This window comes from Drosophila virilis, chromosome 2 (assembly GCF_030788295.1).
Source record: "Drosophila virilis strain 15010-1051.87 chromosome 2, Dvir_AGI_RSII-ME, whole genome shotgun sequence".
Lineage (NCBI taxonomy): Eukaryota > Metazoa > Arthropoda > Insecta > Diptera > Drosophilidae > Drosophila > Drosophila virilis.
Window position 1 is genome coordinate 26,972,499 of NC_091544.1, and position 17,459 is coordinate 26,989,957.

Below are 17,459 nucleotides of genomic sequence, written 5' to 3' on the forward strand. Positions count from 1 at the left end.
TGACTATTATGCTTTTACTTTTCTCGTATATCTAAAAGGGTATTTGATCTTCGACAAGCCGAAAATATTAATATTTCCTCTCATTTGTTAATGTTTAGAAGTGCTTGTCGTCATGTGGGCCGCTTAGCAATTGTGGTTTGTTGCGGGCGCATTTAATTAGCTCGTGTGTTGGTCTTTAAAAAATGCGATATTATTAGTTATATTGTTTTTATTATTATACAATATTTATTAATTTGTGCTTGAGCAAGACACGATTGCGGCAACAGTCAAGCTAAATACATGCATAAATTTGTATCTGTGGCAGCGCCAAGAAATGCATAAATTTCTTTTATAAACACATTCCTATCGATCATTTATTCATGGTTTAAATGTAAATTATGGTCCACTGTTGTTGGACTACAATTTGCGCAATTAATTGCGCGCAAATTTTGCAAAATGGCCACAAATTTTGTTAGCTGTTGCCGCAATTCGATATTGGCTGAAGATTGCACCGATCTGATATGGGATAAACGGCCAGCCAAATGGCCATATTGGGCCAAAGCAACAACAGCAATTAATAAGCGTAGATCGGCAGCCAACAAACCAAACACTCGACTACAATCGTTTGGTCTCACATTACACATTAAAAACTTGTTGCTGCTGCCGGGTGGAAATTGTTGAATGCATTTAATGCCATTAATCAATTTGCAGTCGACGGCTATTTTCGTGTTCGATGCTCTGGCGATTTGCGGTCAGTTTGTGGGAGAGCAACGCTTAAAAGTGGTTTCGCCTATTTTATTCATGTTGGCCAGTAAACACCCGCTATAGCGAACTAAATAGACACGCTAAACTCATTGAGCAATTAAACGACATTTGAAACTTCGAAAATTTTAAATGCTTAAACTGTTGACTTTGGCATGTAAATGAGATTTGCTTGAAAATAGTATTATATCAATCGGTTCTGGGATTTCTGAATTAATGCATATCAACAAATATCGACAATTGGCATTAAAAAAGCTGTCGGTTCTCATAAAAATACATTACAATTTTGAACATTTTTCAGTTTGCTTTGTTCAGTCTACGCTGTTTTTCGTATTGAATTACCGATCATTTTTATATGTTTGAAACTTTTGTTGTAAGCCAAAGTTTCCTTTCCATTTACTCAAATATCCGAAAAACCAAATTCGACATAATCTTAATAAATTGCCAAAAATTTGCAGTGCGTAACTTAATTTTGTAGCTTAGCTTGAGTTTGCGGAAAACTAAATATGAAAATGCTTATCTAAATTTGTATTTCTCAGACTGCACCCACAATAATCGACTAAAATAGAGTTGTGAGCGAAATGAAAGTAAAAAGTAAATTAGAGATAAATTATTTGCAGTTTTGTTTTTATTTTTTCGTTGTGGCTTCAACTTTGCCATTTCGAATGGGCAATCCAATAAATGGCTTCCTCGCAATCACAATGATTCAGTTTTTGTAGTTTTGTTTGTGTTTTGGCTTTTCCTGGAGGCTACAAATTGGCAGGTAGCTAATGCTTTGTTGCTCTCCAGCCTACTGTGTGTGCGAGTGTGTGTATGTGTGTGTGTGAATGTGTGTGCCTTTTGAAAAGTTCAAGCCCGAGGCTGGCTGTCTAGATTTTAGGGGCGTGGACTTGCCGGCTGCCGCTCTGTCTAACCAAGTAGCCCAAGTGGCAAATTTAATCAATAACCAGCTATGGAAATCCAATTGCAATTGCAATTTTTGCAACTAACAAAAAAAATATATAAATATATGTGCACAGTGTACACTAGACAGCGCATATGGAAAATTGAATTTGAATTTTGGTTTTGGTTGTGTCGCGAAATTGATGTGAAAAACGTGAGTTGCGGCAAATGCACGAAAATTATGTACCTCTCCAACTATTTGGTATTTATTTATATGTATTCCGATATTTATGGCTAGGTGTGGCCCAGCAACAGCAGCAACAACAGCAACAACAACTGCAATTAAATTATCAAAAATATCAACAATTCAAGTTATTTGACAAATTCAATAGGTTTCTCATGGCAGTTGGCGCCTGTTGTTATTAAGGTTGATCGTTTTTGGCATTTAATGCAAGTCGGCCAGCTTATTATATTGATCGCTTGTATTGACAAACGGAAGAGGCATACGAATAGTCAATAATTGGAAAAAAAATAAACTATTCATTTGCCTGACAACAGACCTAATTAAAATATTAAAACTAAGGTATGACATACATATTGAAAAATGGCTTTATATATAATTATGTATGCATGTTAAAAAACTCGTTTGTTCTCAAATTTGTTTGAATATAATGCAAAATTTGAGCTACAAAAAAGTCAATAGTAAAGCGTTTTTGCAATAAAAAACTGAAAAATTTATTGGCAGACGCTTTTGGAAGACTATTTGAAACTATTTTTGTCAATTTTAGCATAATATTAAACATATTTTGTCGCACGTTTAAGTTATTTTGCAAAAATCAAACATTTGAATACCCTGTAAGCACTAGGATTTAAAACAAAGGGCATATAGGCATTAAGCAGCGGAATGTAACAGGCCGAAGAGAATTAAGAACTTAAAAATTTGTATCATGAAGTGCATGTATGTTAAAGGTCACTTAAGCTCGGAATACAGGGTATCTACTAGTTAAGCAACGCACTGTAACAGGCAGAAAAATGAATTTAGAGTTTAAAAATGTTTATAATTAGCAGCACATGAATTAAAGGTTACTCTATGTTAGAATACTGGGTATCTACTAGTCGAGCACTTAGCTATTTCGTGACAATGCTAAATATCGGAAGCAAACGACAACAAGTTTGCAACTCAATCTATTTGATGCTCCACAATTCATACGCCCCGTTGTAAAGAGCATTTTGCCGCTGTTGCAACTGCTTTGTGTGTCTGCCTGTTTGCCTGTGTGTGTGTGTGTGTGTCTGTTTGTGTTGCAAGCGCATTGCTTGCACCAAATTGAAGCATTTCACATTTTTAATTTGTACGTGATAGGGCAAATAGTTGCCACTCGATTTTGTACGAGGATCCGAGCTCCACTCGCTCTACGCTTTGCTGCCTTTGTTTGAGCACAGAAATTATGCAGCAATTGCCATGGTGAAGAGCACTAGTTGTTGTTATAGTTGTAGTTGCTGTTGCTGTTGCTGTTGCCCCTTCATGTTGCATGCTAACGCTGCAGACAAATTGTCTCTCGTGTCTGCTATGTCTGGCAGCACTTAGCACGTGATTGAAAATTGCAACGGAATGAAGTGATTCGAAGCAATGCAACAACAAATGCAGCAACAACAAAAAAACTTGCTCTCGTTTTGGTTCTTATTGCTTGCAATTCATTTCGCATTTTTCGCCTCACTTTTTTGTATTTAATTTGATTTGAGCTGCAGGTTAGCAAAGTCGAGATTGTTTCGTAGACAAACAAGTTGGCTAAAAATTACAGACATTTTATTTATTTTTCTAACATTTTACTCTTTGTTTTTGGCATTAAAAGCAAATTTACAAATTAGTGTGAAATTATGGACAAGAGTACATAAGAGCAGTTCAAATAACAACAACAAGCAATTTGGCCGAAAAAAAACAAAGAAAAACAATGTCAGAAAGCAAACTCACCGAAAATAAAAGCTGCTAAAACAGTATGTAAAGAAAATAAAATAAATTAAAAAAGGCGGCAATCAAATACTCTTTATATCATATTTAAATACTTATTTCTAGAACTAGTAAATATAATTCAAATATTTTTTACTATAAAGTCAAACGAATTAAGCTTTTATGAAATATGGTTAGTTGTGATTATTATTTTTATTGTATATTTATATATATATATATATATATATATATATATATATATATATATATATATATATATTTTTTTTTTTTTAACTTTGTTTAAGTAATGAGATTTTCAGAAGGTTTGTATATAAGATGTCAAAAAAATTTGGAATTTTGAATTTAAAAAAAACCTTTTAACCAAGATATGCCTAATACAGTTAGAAAACCGAACCATCATAGTCTATTGACTGTTCCCATTTACATCTGAGTCGTAATGAGTAGACAATTAACCAAAAGTAAATGCTACACACTGAAAAGATATAGAAATATATAAATATTCTGAGTATATGCTATAAGTACATACAAATTCCAAAAGTTGACAACGTCACAACATAAATACAACGAACACATCGCAAAGCCCAGAGAATGAGGTATGTAGTGCTGGTAAAAACGTGTATGCCATTTGTTACCAAATAAACCATCAAAAAGCTAGGCGATTTCTATACGTTTTTTTTTATTTCAATAAGTATATATAATATATATATATTGAATATTGGGGCTTACTAAAATGATGCCCATGAGCAGAAAAACGGTGCCAATCAGGTGCGCCATATAACCGATGCGTAACACTATCCAAAAGTGATTATTTTCAGACCCTGTCAGAAGTGTTTTAGCCTTAAGCGAACTTTCCGATTGAGCGCAACTCACATTCACCCAGGCAAAGACCGCAGACAGCAAAAAAGAACTCGATCGCATAGATTATGACACAGCCACAGCGCAAATCGACACAACAACAACAGCATTTCTTTAATTTCAGAATATTCATTGTTTGTTAGTGTTTTAAAAAGAAACCACATGAAACAAAAGTCATGGCCTAGCTATAATGCCCTGATGTAGGCTGTGAAGTATATGCACAACACAAGTTGTACATGTAATTTCTAGCAAGGTCAAAGTCAGCTGCTTTCAACCAAAATAAAACCAAACAAAGGCCCAAAAAATAAAAAACTAAAACCTTGTATATACTGGTGTGTTATATGTTGTTTAATATTCTAATTTAGCCTTTGTTCTGAGTTGCTTGAGATGATGGGGCGGGATGTGGCGGGCGGGGCAGGGCACTTCGCTGCCAACTCCAATTTGACAAGACGAAGTTTTGTTGCTCGTCGCCTATAAATTACAGCTCGCTCAGCTGGAGCCTATTCTACTTATTGCTTATTGCGGGTGCTTGGCATTTAAATGGAGTATATACGCTATATAAATGTGAGTATATATGCTACCCACTTACCTTTGCGATATACCAATGAATAAAATAACCATTCAAACAGCTTTTAATTAACAGTCAGCACTCAGCCACAGTGAAAAAAAAAAATACACCAAAAAATTGGCAATCAGCAACGCACGTGCGTTCGGATCCCCCGAAAAAGAAAAGAAAAAAAAATATACAGAAATTAAGCCGAGAGCACAGCCATTAAAATTCATTAGCCATATGCACATCGGCCGCGCTTTTATTAATAAACAATAAAACACATTAAAGAAACCCAAAAAATAAAAGAAAAGCAAAATGAAACGCAACGAATTTATGAATCTTGGCAACGGGCAGCTGCATTGCCAATTTCAATTGGCCAGCGAGTCAATTAACAGCGAGTTAAATAAATTAAAAAAAGGCCAAAACGATTTTACTACAAATTCGGACGCGCTCTGTTATGGGCGTGGCCGATTGCGCTAACCCACCCCAGTTATGGGTATTACCGCTTGGTTAAGGGTACGACTATAGATCAATTAACTTAAATGTAGTCGATGGGCACTTTATCAATAATTATGTGGCTTGGCACATATGCCTCACTTTTTATTATTATAGGAAATTACAATATTATCAATATCATACATACTTATTATAAAATTTTTTTTTTTGTATTTTTTATTACTTGAAACTTATTATAATACATATACATATGTATATACATATATAATACATATATAATATTATTTTCTAAAATAATACTTATATTCATTTTGTTTGCTTATTTTTCTCAAATATTACTAATTATATTGTATTATTAGTTATATTATTTTTATATATTTTTCTTTAACAAGATTTTGGATGTATTCATAATAAATGTTTATAATATATTTATTATGTATTTATTTTATTTGGTCGTATGTACATATATTTAAATATTTAATTAGAGTATATTGCATTTGTTTTGTCTTACTATATTTTTATTTATTTACTATTTATTTTAAGTATTTTTTTTCTTTCCTTATTAATTATATTTTTTTTTTTTATATTTCACTTTCCTTTTAAAAAATAAAAAGTTCTTTAACGCTCCTCTGTTGTCATTATGTAATTAAGTATCGTCGCAAACTTGCCTTTTGCTTGCCTTAATTGTGTAATTGTTTAAAAATAAATTACAATTTCGCTTTAAACGCGCGTTGATAAGCGCGCATATGACTAATTTTTGCTGTCCCACAGCAGCGATCGCTGCCTACGAAGGGGTTGAACTGGAAAGGGGGCGGTGGGAGGGTCACGTAGACATTCGGTCTGGTATTCTTTTTAATTTATTTGTTATTTTTTTTGTTGCTCTAGTTTGTGTTATATAATTGAGGTACGAAAAGAGGTGTAAATATAAATAACATATATATTATATTTGATATATATACACAAAAAAAGAAAAGCTCTAGTGTGCGCTGGATTTATACCCTGTAATTAATTAGCTGGGCATAAAATGCAGTATTGGCTGCCTCAAGGCCTATCAAAAACTTCTTGGATAACATAAACAAATATGTGATCATATTAAAATGTTCTATATCGAATAGAATAATGTTAAATTAAGAATAAATATTTCTATATAATAGGAAAATAATATTATTATTTCTAAAGTTTTTGAAGAGCGAATTATGATATGATAGATAGATATGAACATAGATGATTCATTGTATATTACAAATTATTCCTATGTATATATTTAATTAAATCAAATACTTAATTTAAAATTTTAGATAGGTAATTGATATTTGTTAAGGGTATGCGATGACTGGCTCAAAGCTGATCCTCAACAAAAACGGGTGACTAAAAAGAAAAGCGTTCGAGTTGTTTACTATTTTCAATATTCAAATAGATGTCGAATGCATGCATATATAGTTATGCCTGTGTGTGTATGTGTCCATATATAGAGTTAATCGTTTTGCAGCACTTAAAGTTGAGTGTTTAAAAATAGTCTCGGCTCTCTAGTGGACGTAATTGTTATTGCGCTAATTCGATAAGGGGCGTTACTCGGTTCAAGTTCAGTGGGTGGGCGGAGGGCGGTTGCTGCTATATAGAAGGTTGTTTGTTCTCTCTCTTTCTCTCTCTCTCTCTCTCTCGCTCGACTTAAAGATAACACATTAAATTGTTGCGTTGATAATATTTGCACAACAAAAACAATATTTTAATCTATTCAATGTCAAGGTCAGCCGAGACATTCACAACAAGAAATTCGTTTGTTTTTGCTCTCGTCATTTCTTTTTTTCCGCTTTTATTTTTCATATACTCTCCCTCTGTTTATTTCTTTGCTTGTCTTTTTTTTATTGTATATATTTGCACATTTTTTTTGTTTTGTTTTATTTTTTTTTTTTATTGAGTATTGTTGATAACTTTATTTGCTTGGGCATTATACACATAAAAAAAAAACCATGAAATTCTTCCAATGTCCGTGACAAAGCACAAAACCAGCAACAACAACAGAAAACTCAGCTTTGGGTATAAAATTTGTTTTGTATTTTTATTTGTTTTAATTTTGACTCAGCTGTTTGTTTTTGTTTTATTTATAAAACTTTTACGATATTTGCTTTACTTTAGATTACCTAATTGTTCTTTCCTTTTATTTTTGCCATTTATTTTTTTGAATATGAAATATTATTCAAGAATTTCAAATGACGCAAGCACAAAAAATGTCTTAAATTAAGCGTAGATAATCTAGTTTTGTGATATGCATTGGCAAATATTGCCCTTTTGGTAACGCTTAGCTCATATTTAACAGCTGTTCTTGTGCCTTTCGGCCAAGTTTAAAACGGCACGTATTACCTTAACGAAACCGAAACATTTTTAGGGCGGGGCACCGCTTGTCGTTGGTCTCATATCGAAATACGTGTGCTTCATGGCAAAAAGGAAATCTTTATCTGGCTGAGACGTCACTTTGTGCAACAACCCATATGCAATTTCCGTTGGCTGTCAGCTGTCAATATTCGATATGCAATTCCATGATGCGAACAGCGTAAGAATATTGTGAGAAGAAAAATGCTGTCATAAAATATACAATGTATATATTTATTTATGTTGTATACGCATATTATGCATACCCTGCATATTGTGCTGAAATAATGAAAAATAACAATAGCACATTGATACTATGATACCTCGCATTAAGGAACTGGAATTAATCAAAACTCTTTGGTTTGCCTTAAGTATGGCTACATCTGTATATCCTTGTAGAGTGTATTATGATTTTGTCAAGAAATTTGTAGTGCGTATTAAAAGAAGTAATCTTCGACCCCGTATAGTATATATATTCTAGATCAGAATCAAGAGCAGATTTGCTGTCCGTCCGTCTGTTTCTATGCGCACCAGTCTCTCAGTTGTAAAGCTATCGTCTATCGTCTATGGTTGGGTTCATTTTTCTGTTTGCAGGTGGTACATGTGTCACAAATGACCGGATCAAATCACTATATCATATAGCTGCCATAGAAACGATCGGTTAAAAAATAGCTCTTGGATGTCTAAATATTCTGTGTTCTAAGATATTGTCATTAAACACATATCGGCAAATGATTGCAATGGTATTAAATGTTTGGCCGAGTATATCCTTACTTTCTCTAGTGTTTTATAACATACTCAGATATATTTGTTATAGCCAGATACGAGATATCCGCAGGTCGAGCATTAATCTTAGTTTACATATACATCTTAATATATATTTATACCTATTTGATTTTGTTTCTATATCGCATTTGCTTCTATTTCCATTTACAGCTCCACCTCTGGTTGCAACGGTATCTTCTCACGTCGCTTGGATTTCTCATCATTCAACTTGCTGCCAAAGACGCGTTTGAATTCTTATCAAGTTAAGGTGAGTTATTGCTGTTAAATCTATAAAATGTATACTATACCCTTTATGTATAATCGAATGCGAGCTGTAAACACTTAAATTGAATAAGTGGAAAAATTTTATTTTTCGCGCTATTTTCTCATTAATCAGCAGTAGCTGTGACTCTAGCTGACTCTGGCTATTTGTACACACTCATTCACTCGCTACTCACACTTATTCACATTTCTGATTGCTGCATTCATTCACAAATGGCCAATTCGCTGGGTATTCAGTTCTTGGAAAACTACACACATGTGATAAGATGTCGAGTATAGAAAATAGAAAAAACTGCCTGCCTTGACAAACTAGCAATTGGATACGGTCTTGGGACAGGGCATGGATATGGCTTTTATAGCTTGCGGTAGGGGAGGAGAGGGTGGGGCGGCTTGTTGTGGCATTGTTTGCATAGCGCAAAACTTCAGATAATTTGCAGATGTTGTTCCACAGCAAAGGAAATGACAAAATTAACTTGAAAAGCAGTACAAGAAAATTGCTGGCTACGTTTTTTGTCTTCTTTCTATTTTCATATATGTATACAAATATATTTTAGGTGTCACATAAAACAGATAAAATGTGTCAGTTTGTTGTGAGAAGCGCACAGATATGAAAAGAAAATAGGGCATTCGTTGGGGCATTTAATAAAAGTTAACTAAAGTTATGAACTTTTAAAATATATGTGTTTAATGTAAGAGCAGTCAAGTATTGAATAACTTAAAAGATATATTCTCTCTATGAGTATTTTATTGATTTAAGGTATAAATAAGGGTATAAATACAGAAAAAGATTCGCATAATGAATAGACCATAATATTAAATAGAGATGAATCTATAATATTTTAAATTATTTACTCGAATGTCTAACTTAGCTACTTGTAGATGCAATGTATAAAGAACGTTGCCGGTTCGAATCGCTAAATTATCTAGATATCTAGGGTATCTAAGTTTCGATGTGGTCTTCTTATTTGTTGCAGCTTCTTATGTGGCTACTGTATTAGATTACTGTTTACACTTTCTGTTATGCCAATGTCGGCATATATTGTGTGTGAGTGTGTGTGTGTGTTATCCACCAAAGGAATTAGGCAAGCAATTTTCAACTGCACATTGTTTTGATATTATGCTGCGGTTATTATTATTTTTATTTGTTGTTGTTATTGTTGTTGAAATGTCTGCCTTTTGTGTAGAGCGGATATTGAACTGTACGTACAGCTATCGAACAGACCGCACAAGTTGCTCAAGTGGCAATTAGCTGCTGTCGACGCAGCCGCAGCAGCAACATAAAATCATAAAAAGGGACAGCTCGCCTGCTCACTCTTATACTTATATGCAGATAGCAAAATGCAAACCTTTGGAGTTCACTTTGAATATTTTATGGCGGCAGACACACTAGCAGGACACACACAACAACAATTGCATATACTATAATGCCAGGAGTGAGGTGTGGGTGAGGGAGCGGGGCCTTGCTGTGCATAAGAATAGCAAAATATTTGCGACTACCTGTCGCTGTGCATATCTTTTGGCTGCGAATGTATCTGTGGATCTGTGTATCTTTATCTGTAACAGCTGAATCGCTGGCCAACTTATGTGGCTCCCAGCTGCCTAGCTCAGTATTTGTCTGGAACGCTGCTCTTAAAAACTTTACAATTCAATTTTTTTATTTTTGTTGGACCCGCTCCTGCTCTCTTGTAATTTGTGCGTGTTTTCTTTCCCTCTCGGTCGATTTTGGCAGTCTGCCGCTTGGCATGCATTTCGAATTGCATTTTGTATTGAATTTATAAATATTTAATGCCATTCAAAATGCCATGCAATCGCCCAGACCCAGACCCGGACCCGGACCGAAAACGAAGCTGAAACCAAAACTGAATCCGAAGCGTTGGCGTATTAAATTTGTATAAACCTGCCATGACTAACTGTCTAGGATTTGCCATTTGGAAAGTGGAAGGAAGGCATTGGCATGGCCAAAAGTTTTTAAAGCGCCTAAAGCCCCCGCCCCCACTCGGGCATCATGCTAGCTGCTCGCCGCTGCAACTTCAACGGCTTTAAAAGTTATTTTTCGCTGCACAGATAAGATAAAGTTTTTCTGGGTCCGAACTTGTCCCAGACAAGTTGGCAGCCCAAGTTTAGATAGGTTAGGCGGCAACTGCGGGGATAACCATTCAACAAACTTTTGGAATAGCAGAAAAAAAAAAATAAAAAAATACAACGCGCATTCAAATACTTTTTGGCAATTGCACTGATTGCAGTGCCAGGCAGAGGGAAATCTCGTACCTCCTGCATGTCCTTAGCCGTAACGCATTGTTTGCCCAAAGGATTAAGCCATCAAAATGAAACCGGTTTCATAATAATTAACACAAGTCAACTTGTTAATCATTTCAGCAATTGGCGACTTGATTCCCAAAAGGGTTGTTCCTAAGCCGCATCGCTGATTTTTTAATCAACGCATATCATTGACTGCCTGCGGGTCCTTTCAAAGGACAGAGTCCCCGTCAGCTGTCAACATTCTCTCTCTTTCGGGTGGAATTTGTAGTTAGCGTGTTCCACAAGCCCAAACTCGTCTCAGCTTTTAATCAGCTATAATTATAATTAACAAAATAAAAGAAAAACGAAAAAAATAAAACGCCCAGCTTGGAAAATTTCGCGTCTGTTTCGGGTAGTTTCCAGCGTGTTTTCATTGCGACTTAAGTCATCTTGTTTCATCATTTATTACGCTTCACATTTTGATGGCACATCTGTTAATTGTTGTTGTCGTACTGCGATACCCTCTTCATTTACTGGGGTGGAGTCCCATATTGATGATTAAGCGTGAAAGATCGCGTTTATAATTTTGCTGCTTATTCAACTCTTTACAATAAAAGGATAAATGGTATATGGGATTATGAATTATGAATTGTTAGCGAACTCTTGCTTGAATAAAAAAAAAAATAATTATTTTATAGAAATATTTTTAAATATTGTATATACACGCGTAGAAAAAATAATGAAATTAAATAAATGAAAGTGAAAACGAAATAACGAAAAATTTAATTTAAAAAACGATAATAAAGAAATATAGAATTTAACAACAAAACTAAATCAATAACAAAATAATTATAAAAATTTTAAAACTAAATAAAACAAGTAAATAAATAAATAATTATATTATTTATTTTATAAAATGCCAAAATATGTGTAAATAAATATTTTAGAACTATTAATAATAATAATAATTAATAATAATAATCAATAATAATAATAATTAAAATAATAATAATTAATAATAATTATATCAAAAATAACAAAAATAATGGCAATAGTTATAATAAACAGTAATAATAAATCATTCAAATAAAATAGCCAACTAAAAAAAAAGATGAGATAATAAATCATAATAAATAATAATCTTAAATAATAATATTGAATTGAAAATACTTATAAACAACTACATTAAAAATAAAAAGCTTCCGAATTTTTAAAGGCTTCGTTAAAATTTAGCTTTTCAGTTTTTGAATACACCCAATGAATAAAATAATGAATAGAATTATTGACCAAATTGAATAACGAACAAATACAAAGAACAAAGAAAATTATTGTTAAAATATGCAAGTAAATTGTTTAATTTATTTTGTTGTTGATGTGAACCGGAAGCTTTTGTCGTAAGTAAATATATAAAAGAGCATCTAAAAAAAAAAAAAAATAATACATATATATGAACAAATAACTTGCAACTGCAAGAATAATAATAAATTTGTAGTTGTTTTAAATTGATTGCAGAAAAGTATATATCATATATGATTCAGTTAGGGTATTTGAAATTATAGGTTGTATATGCCAATCAATCTTTGTCTTTGCAGTCCTCTTGCGAAAATAAAAGTCTGGAAAAAAGCGAACTTTAAACAAGAAAATAAGTTATTTTTTAAATGATTGATGGGCACGTTCATCTGGCTATTAGGAGCGCATATGTCGTGAATTGGAGCTGAAATTTCGAATACATATAGATAAATATTTGCACAGACATTTGCTGGCAATTTAATCGGGGTTTTCTCTTATTTTTCAAAATATATTAAAATGAATGTATTTTAAACTGTTCAAAAGTGCTTGAAAAGCTTTTTTTGTTGTCGGTCACTCTTATCAGCGGCATGCTACAGCCTTCTAAACATTTCCGTTTCAAGCTGCTGCCGTCGCCGACTGTGCACATTTTCCGGAAAAAGCAACAAAAAAAAAATCTCAACGGGTGGCACAACTGGATTCCACGGACACAGTTCTCAATGCTGTCCGAATATTTTTGCACGTTAGTTGACACTCTTGGAAGTGTTGACACTTTGAAGATTGATTGCTGCACTCTTTATTCTTTTAGCCCATTTTTTTTTGTTCTGTTTGTGGCTGCCCCAAAATGTCAGCGGCTGCAAAATGCGCCTGCTGCCTAGGCGTATGTGCAACGTGCCACATGAAATGCGTCTCGTAGGCGCCAGTCCGAGAATAATTTATGCAATTTCAAATCTACAAAAGGCAACGAAAAATTGCCCAACCAAATATGTCTATATGTATACGTGTATACTATATGTACATATATATGTATATGTTTATGTATACATATATATATATATATATATGTGTGTGTGTGCATCGTAGCTTATGTGAGTATGTGTGTGCCGCTGCATGTGTGGAGTTCTTCTCCAGGCACGTTATAGTTTATGCCAATATAGTCTTAACTAAACGATCCTACATGTAATTAAATAAACTTCTGTTCTTTAAAATTAAAGAAGATTTTGAATTGTAAAGCGCGTTATTTTTTTTCAATTCCTTCAATGATAATAAGTGTAGAGATACTTTATGTACATTTTTTAAATATATTTTATATATATATATATATATTTTATATGTATTTTTTATTTTGACTGCATCTGCCAGTCTAGCAAGTCTTGATTGCACCGCACTTATTAGTTTTTAGTTTTATGTGTTGTGGCACATTTTTGGTTTATTAAAGTGCCGCAATTTATGCAAAAGTTCTGCTCTAGCCACGCCTACACACACACACACACCTATATACGCACAGGTAAATGGCTGTGGGACATGTTTGCACCATGTGAGTGAGTGTTGTTGAGTAGCGTCTGGAGTCTTCAGACTCCGCCGGAGTTTTGGTAGTTCTCTTGTCAGCTGCAACTGATGGGTGTTATTGTTGTTGTTGTTGCTCGACTGCCTTTAACATGACATTTATTGTAACTGTCGCCGTCGACGCCGCAACATTGTTACACGTTGCATGTTGTTGTTGTTGTTGTTGTTGTTGTTGTTGTTGTCAGCTGAACATTTGATGTGCATTGTGGTAGACATGCCCTGCAGCAGACGGCGCCAGCAGCATCAGCAGCAGCATTGATAAGTTGTAGTCGCAGTCATTGTCATGGCAACATGTTGCAACGTCTGACAGACAGATTAACAGACATATACCCACATACACTATATATGTATGTATATGCAACTTTATATATATATGTATATCTGTCCTTATCAAGCTGCCATTGTCATTTATTTCAATTTTTGCATCTTGTTGCCTTTCCGGGCGCAAATTGCTGGCAATCATATGCAGAAGAGCTCAAGTGGCACTGCCACAAGACGACGGTTGCAAAATGAATAATTATGCGTGTGTTTGTACTTACACCACAAATGCTTAACTCCCCCTCCCTCCACCCTCCTTTCAACGGCCAGACCAGACATGCACACAAAAGCCTGTCTTAAGCTTGAGCAGCTGAGACTTGGCGCTTTATTTGCGCCTGGTTTCTGCTGCTTAATTAAAATTAGCCCAAAGTACACACCCACACACACACACACACAGAGAGCTCTGCTTGTACATCTATTAAAAGCACAACAAAACATTTGTTTGGCCAGGTCAATGGACGGCTTATGTCCTTTTACGTAAATTTTTGAATGGCATTTGGCCCAAAAATTTAATTTCAAATTTCTCATCAAAATAATGTTGTGTTATAGGTGTCATCTCTCTTTTTGTGCTGGTCGTTAGGTTCGCAGCCTGCCCAAAACAGGCGCAGGATAACGTTGGCATCCCCCTTGTACACACGTACACACACAGACACAACTGAAACGTGAGCCGACTTGACATTGAAATGTTGTTGAACCTTTGGGCCGCACATCCACAAAATGTCAAATTGTTTTAGCCACAGAGTGTTTGGCTGTTGGCCTGGTCCATGCATTTCATATGAATATTGGCACACACGCACACCTGAGTCACATACATGACGTGTGTAGTTGAGGTAGCTTTCGGATACGCTAATTGTAACGACAAATGCCCAAAGCGGCGCATTAAACAAATTAAAAATGCATTGACTTTTGATGTTAACGAGCACTCAATACACTCATTCATATACAGTCAAACTCACACACACACACACACACACACACACACACACACACACAAACACACACACACATTGTACTTGTTTAACCTAAAAAAAAAAAGGAAAACCAACAACAACAACAACACTTCAAAGTCTGCCCACACGTTAAGCGTGAAACGTAATTTGCATTGCTACCATCAACAATTAAGCATTTGTTTACAATCCCCGGCAACAATTCACAATAATAAATAAAAAGTGAATAAAAAAATGTGCAATAAAATCAACGCGAATTCATGTATATTGTTTTTTGGTTTGTTCCGTCAATTGCAATCTTTATATATATATATATCGAGCTGAGTCTCGCCTAGAGCCGTAGTTCGAAAATAATTGAGAGACGTATCCACACCCACCCTATGCAGCAATAAAATTAAAACCTCGTCTGGCAATTTTTATGAATTTATTTCAATTTAATGTGTTCTCTAATATATATGTATGACTTACTGATTTGATGGCTTATTTATATACAGGCAACTGCAAACAAAACCGAAGCTTTGTTAAGGTTCATATTAATGAGTGCGACAGCAGCGAATGCGTTAATCAAATACGGTTGACTTTGAAGCTCTTGACATTCAATATTGTATAATTATAAAAAAGAAAAGTATATGAACGAAAGGTTTTAGTTGTAACAAAGTATTGAAAGTTTCAGTTCAATAAAGAATCTGGAAACTTTACTTCTTCACTTTTTTAATATTTTAGGCATGCTTTTTAATTAACAATTATAGCTTGTAATAATCTTTGATTTGCACTACTATTGACAATCTATTCAATAATAGAAAATTTCACTGGTTCTTCGTATGATATTTTGTCCGAAAAGCTCATATAATTTTTTTTATAAATCTAAGAAATTTCAATGCAGATTATATCTAAGTGACTGAAGCTCCGGATTTTAAACAAAAATATATAATGAATTTAATTTGAAATATCAAAGTAAAGTACAGAACAAATAGCAATAAAAATCTGTTAAATTTTGCCATATAGTTATATATATAGGAAGAATAGAAAGTGCTGTTAGTCAGATATCTGGGTAATATCAAGCCAACAATAACTTTTTAAAACAAAATCATCTTCAAAATATTTAAGCAATTTTTCTCAATTTATAAATTTTCTCTGCAATTTAGTTTATTGCATTGCGCACAAAAGTTAATTGAAATTTTTTAGGGTTCGGCCTGACAGGCAAAAGTATTTATGTTGCATTGTTGCTTGCAGCAGCTGCTGCTGCTTTTTTCAGTGGCAGTTGCAGTTGCTGTTGTGAATCGCAGTGAACCGCGACGGCTTGCAATTTTTCAAGTTAACGCTTCATTTGGCTACAAGTGAAATTGGCTACACAGCTTGTGAAAGAAGGGGGGGAATTGAATAAGTGGAAGAGAGGATTGAGACAAATGCGACATTAACAATAAAAGTGTCGACTGTCTTTTAAATTATAACCGTTTTACGCTCAAATTTATGATGGTTTATTGTGTTTATTGTTTTTTCATTTTTATTCATATTCATTTTTGTATCATAATTTGGATACATTTACAAAATCCTTTTCGTATTTTATTTATTATTTATTATGCGTACACAATTTTCGCTGGTTTCTCTGTTTGCTGGCAACTCAAGCGGCGACACAAGTCAACAAACTTTACAGCAAACAATTTCATGTGTTTATTGTTTTCTCGTTTTGTTGTTGCTGTTGTCGCTTGGCTGCAATTGAAGCTTGTCTCAGTCTGTGCCTTAAAACTCAGACTCGAATTTAGACTTTCAGTCTGAGACTCGCCGTATGACAGCTGACTGACATAATGTCCGCTGTAAGTTTCTTTCCATTGCTCTGCCTGATGAGCAATAATGATGTTACTAATGATAATGATGATGCTCATGATGTTCATAATGTTGACGCTACACTCGCATCAGTCGAGTGGCAACCGTTTGACAGTTCTCCCAAGTGCTCAGTTGACGATCTCGCACAGCAAAGTCGTCGATGCCAGCGTCTGCCAGCTGTTGTGCCGCTAATGACCCAAAGCAGTAAGCTCTGAGAAGGCCCATTTTGGCTCTATATATGCATATATTGTAAGCTCTATACAATTGTTATATTTTTGTCTTTACAAAAGCAGCAGACATACTAATGTTAAGATGTAACAGAATATCTTTTATAAAAATGATGAAAGAATTATTTGGCATAAAAGTAATCGATTTAATAATTGTTATTGCGTATCTTTAACTTAGTAAAATA

At 34.2% G+C, this 17,459-nt stretch overlaps 1 protein-coding gene and 1 non-coding gene across 2 annotated transcripts in view; one reads left to right on the plus strand and one right to left on the minus strand.

Annotated features, from left to right (window-relative positions):
• Nucleotides 1–17,459, plus strand: part of heca (hdc homolog, cell cycle regulator) — a 105,436-nt gene that overhangs the window by 35,421 nt on the left and 52,556 nt on the right. Inside the window, 1 exon segment of the mRNA XM_002056078.4 lies at nucleotides 8,757–8,853. Within this exon segment, the coding sequence (XP_002056114.3) occupies nucleotides 8,757–8,853 (97 nt within the window).
• On the minus strand, nucleotides 3,816–4,632 carry LOC26531757 (uncharacterized). Its single transcript, XR_011416242.1, has 4 exons — nucleotides 4,460–4,632; nucleotides 4,316–4,407; nucleotides 4,116–4,251; nucleotides 3,816–4,061 (listed from the first exon to the last, which is right to left on the minus strand). It is a non-coding gene; the product is annotated as an uncharacterized protein (transcript).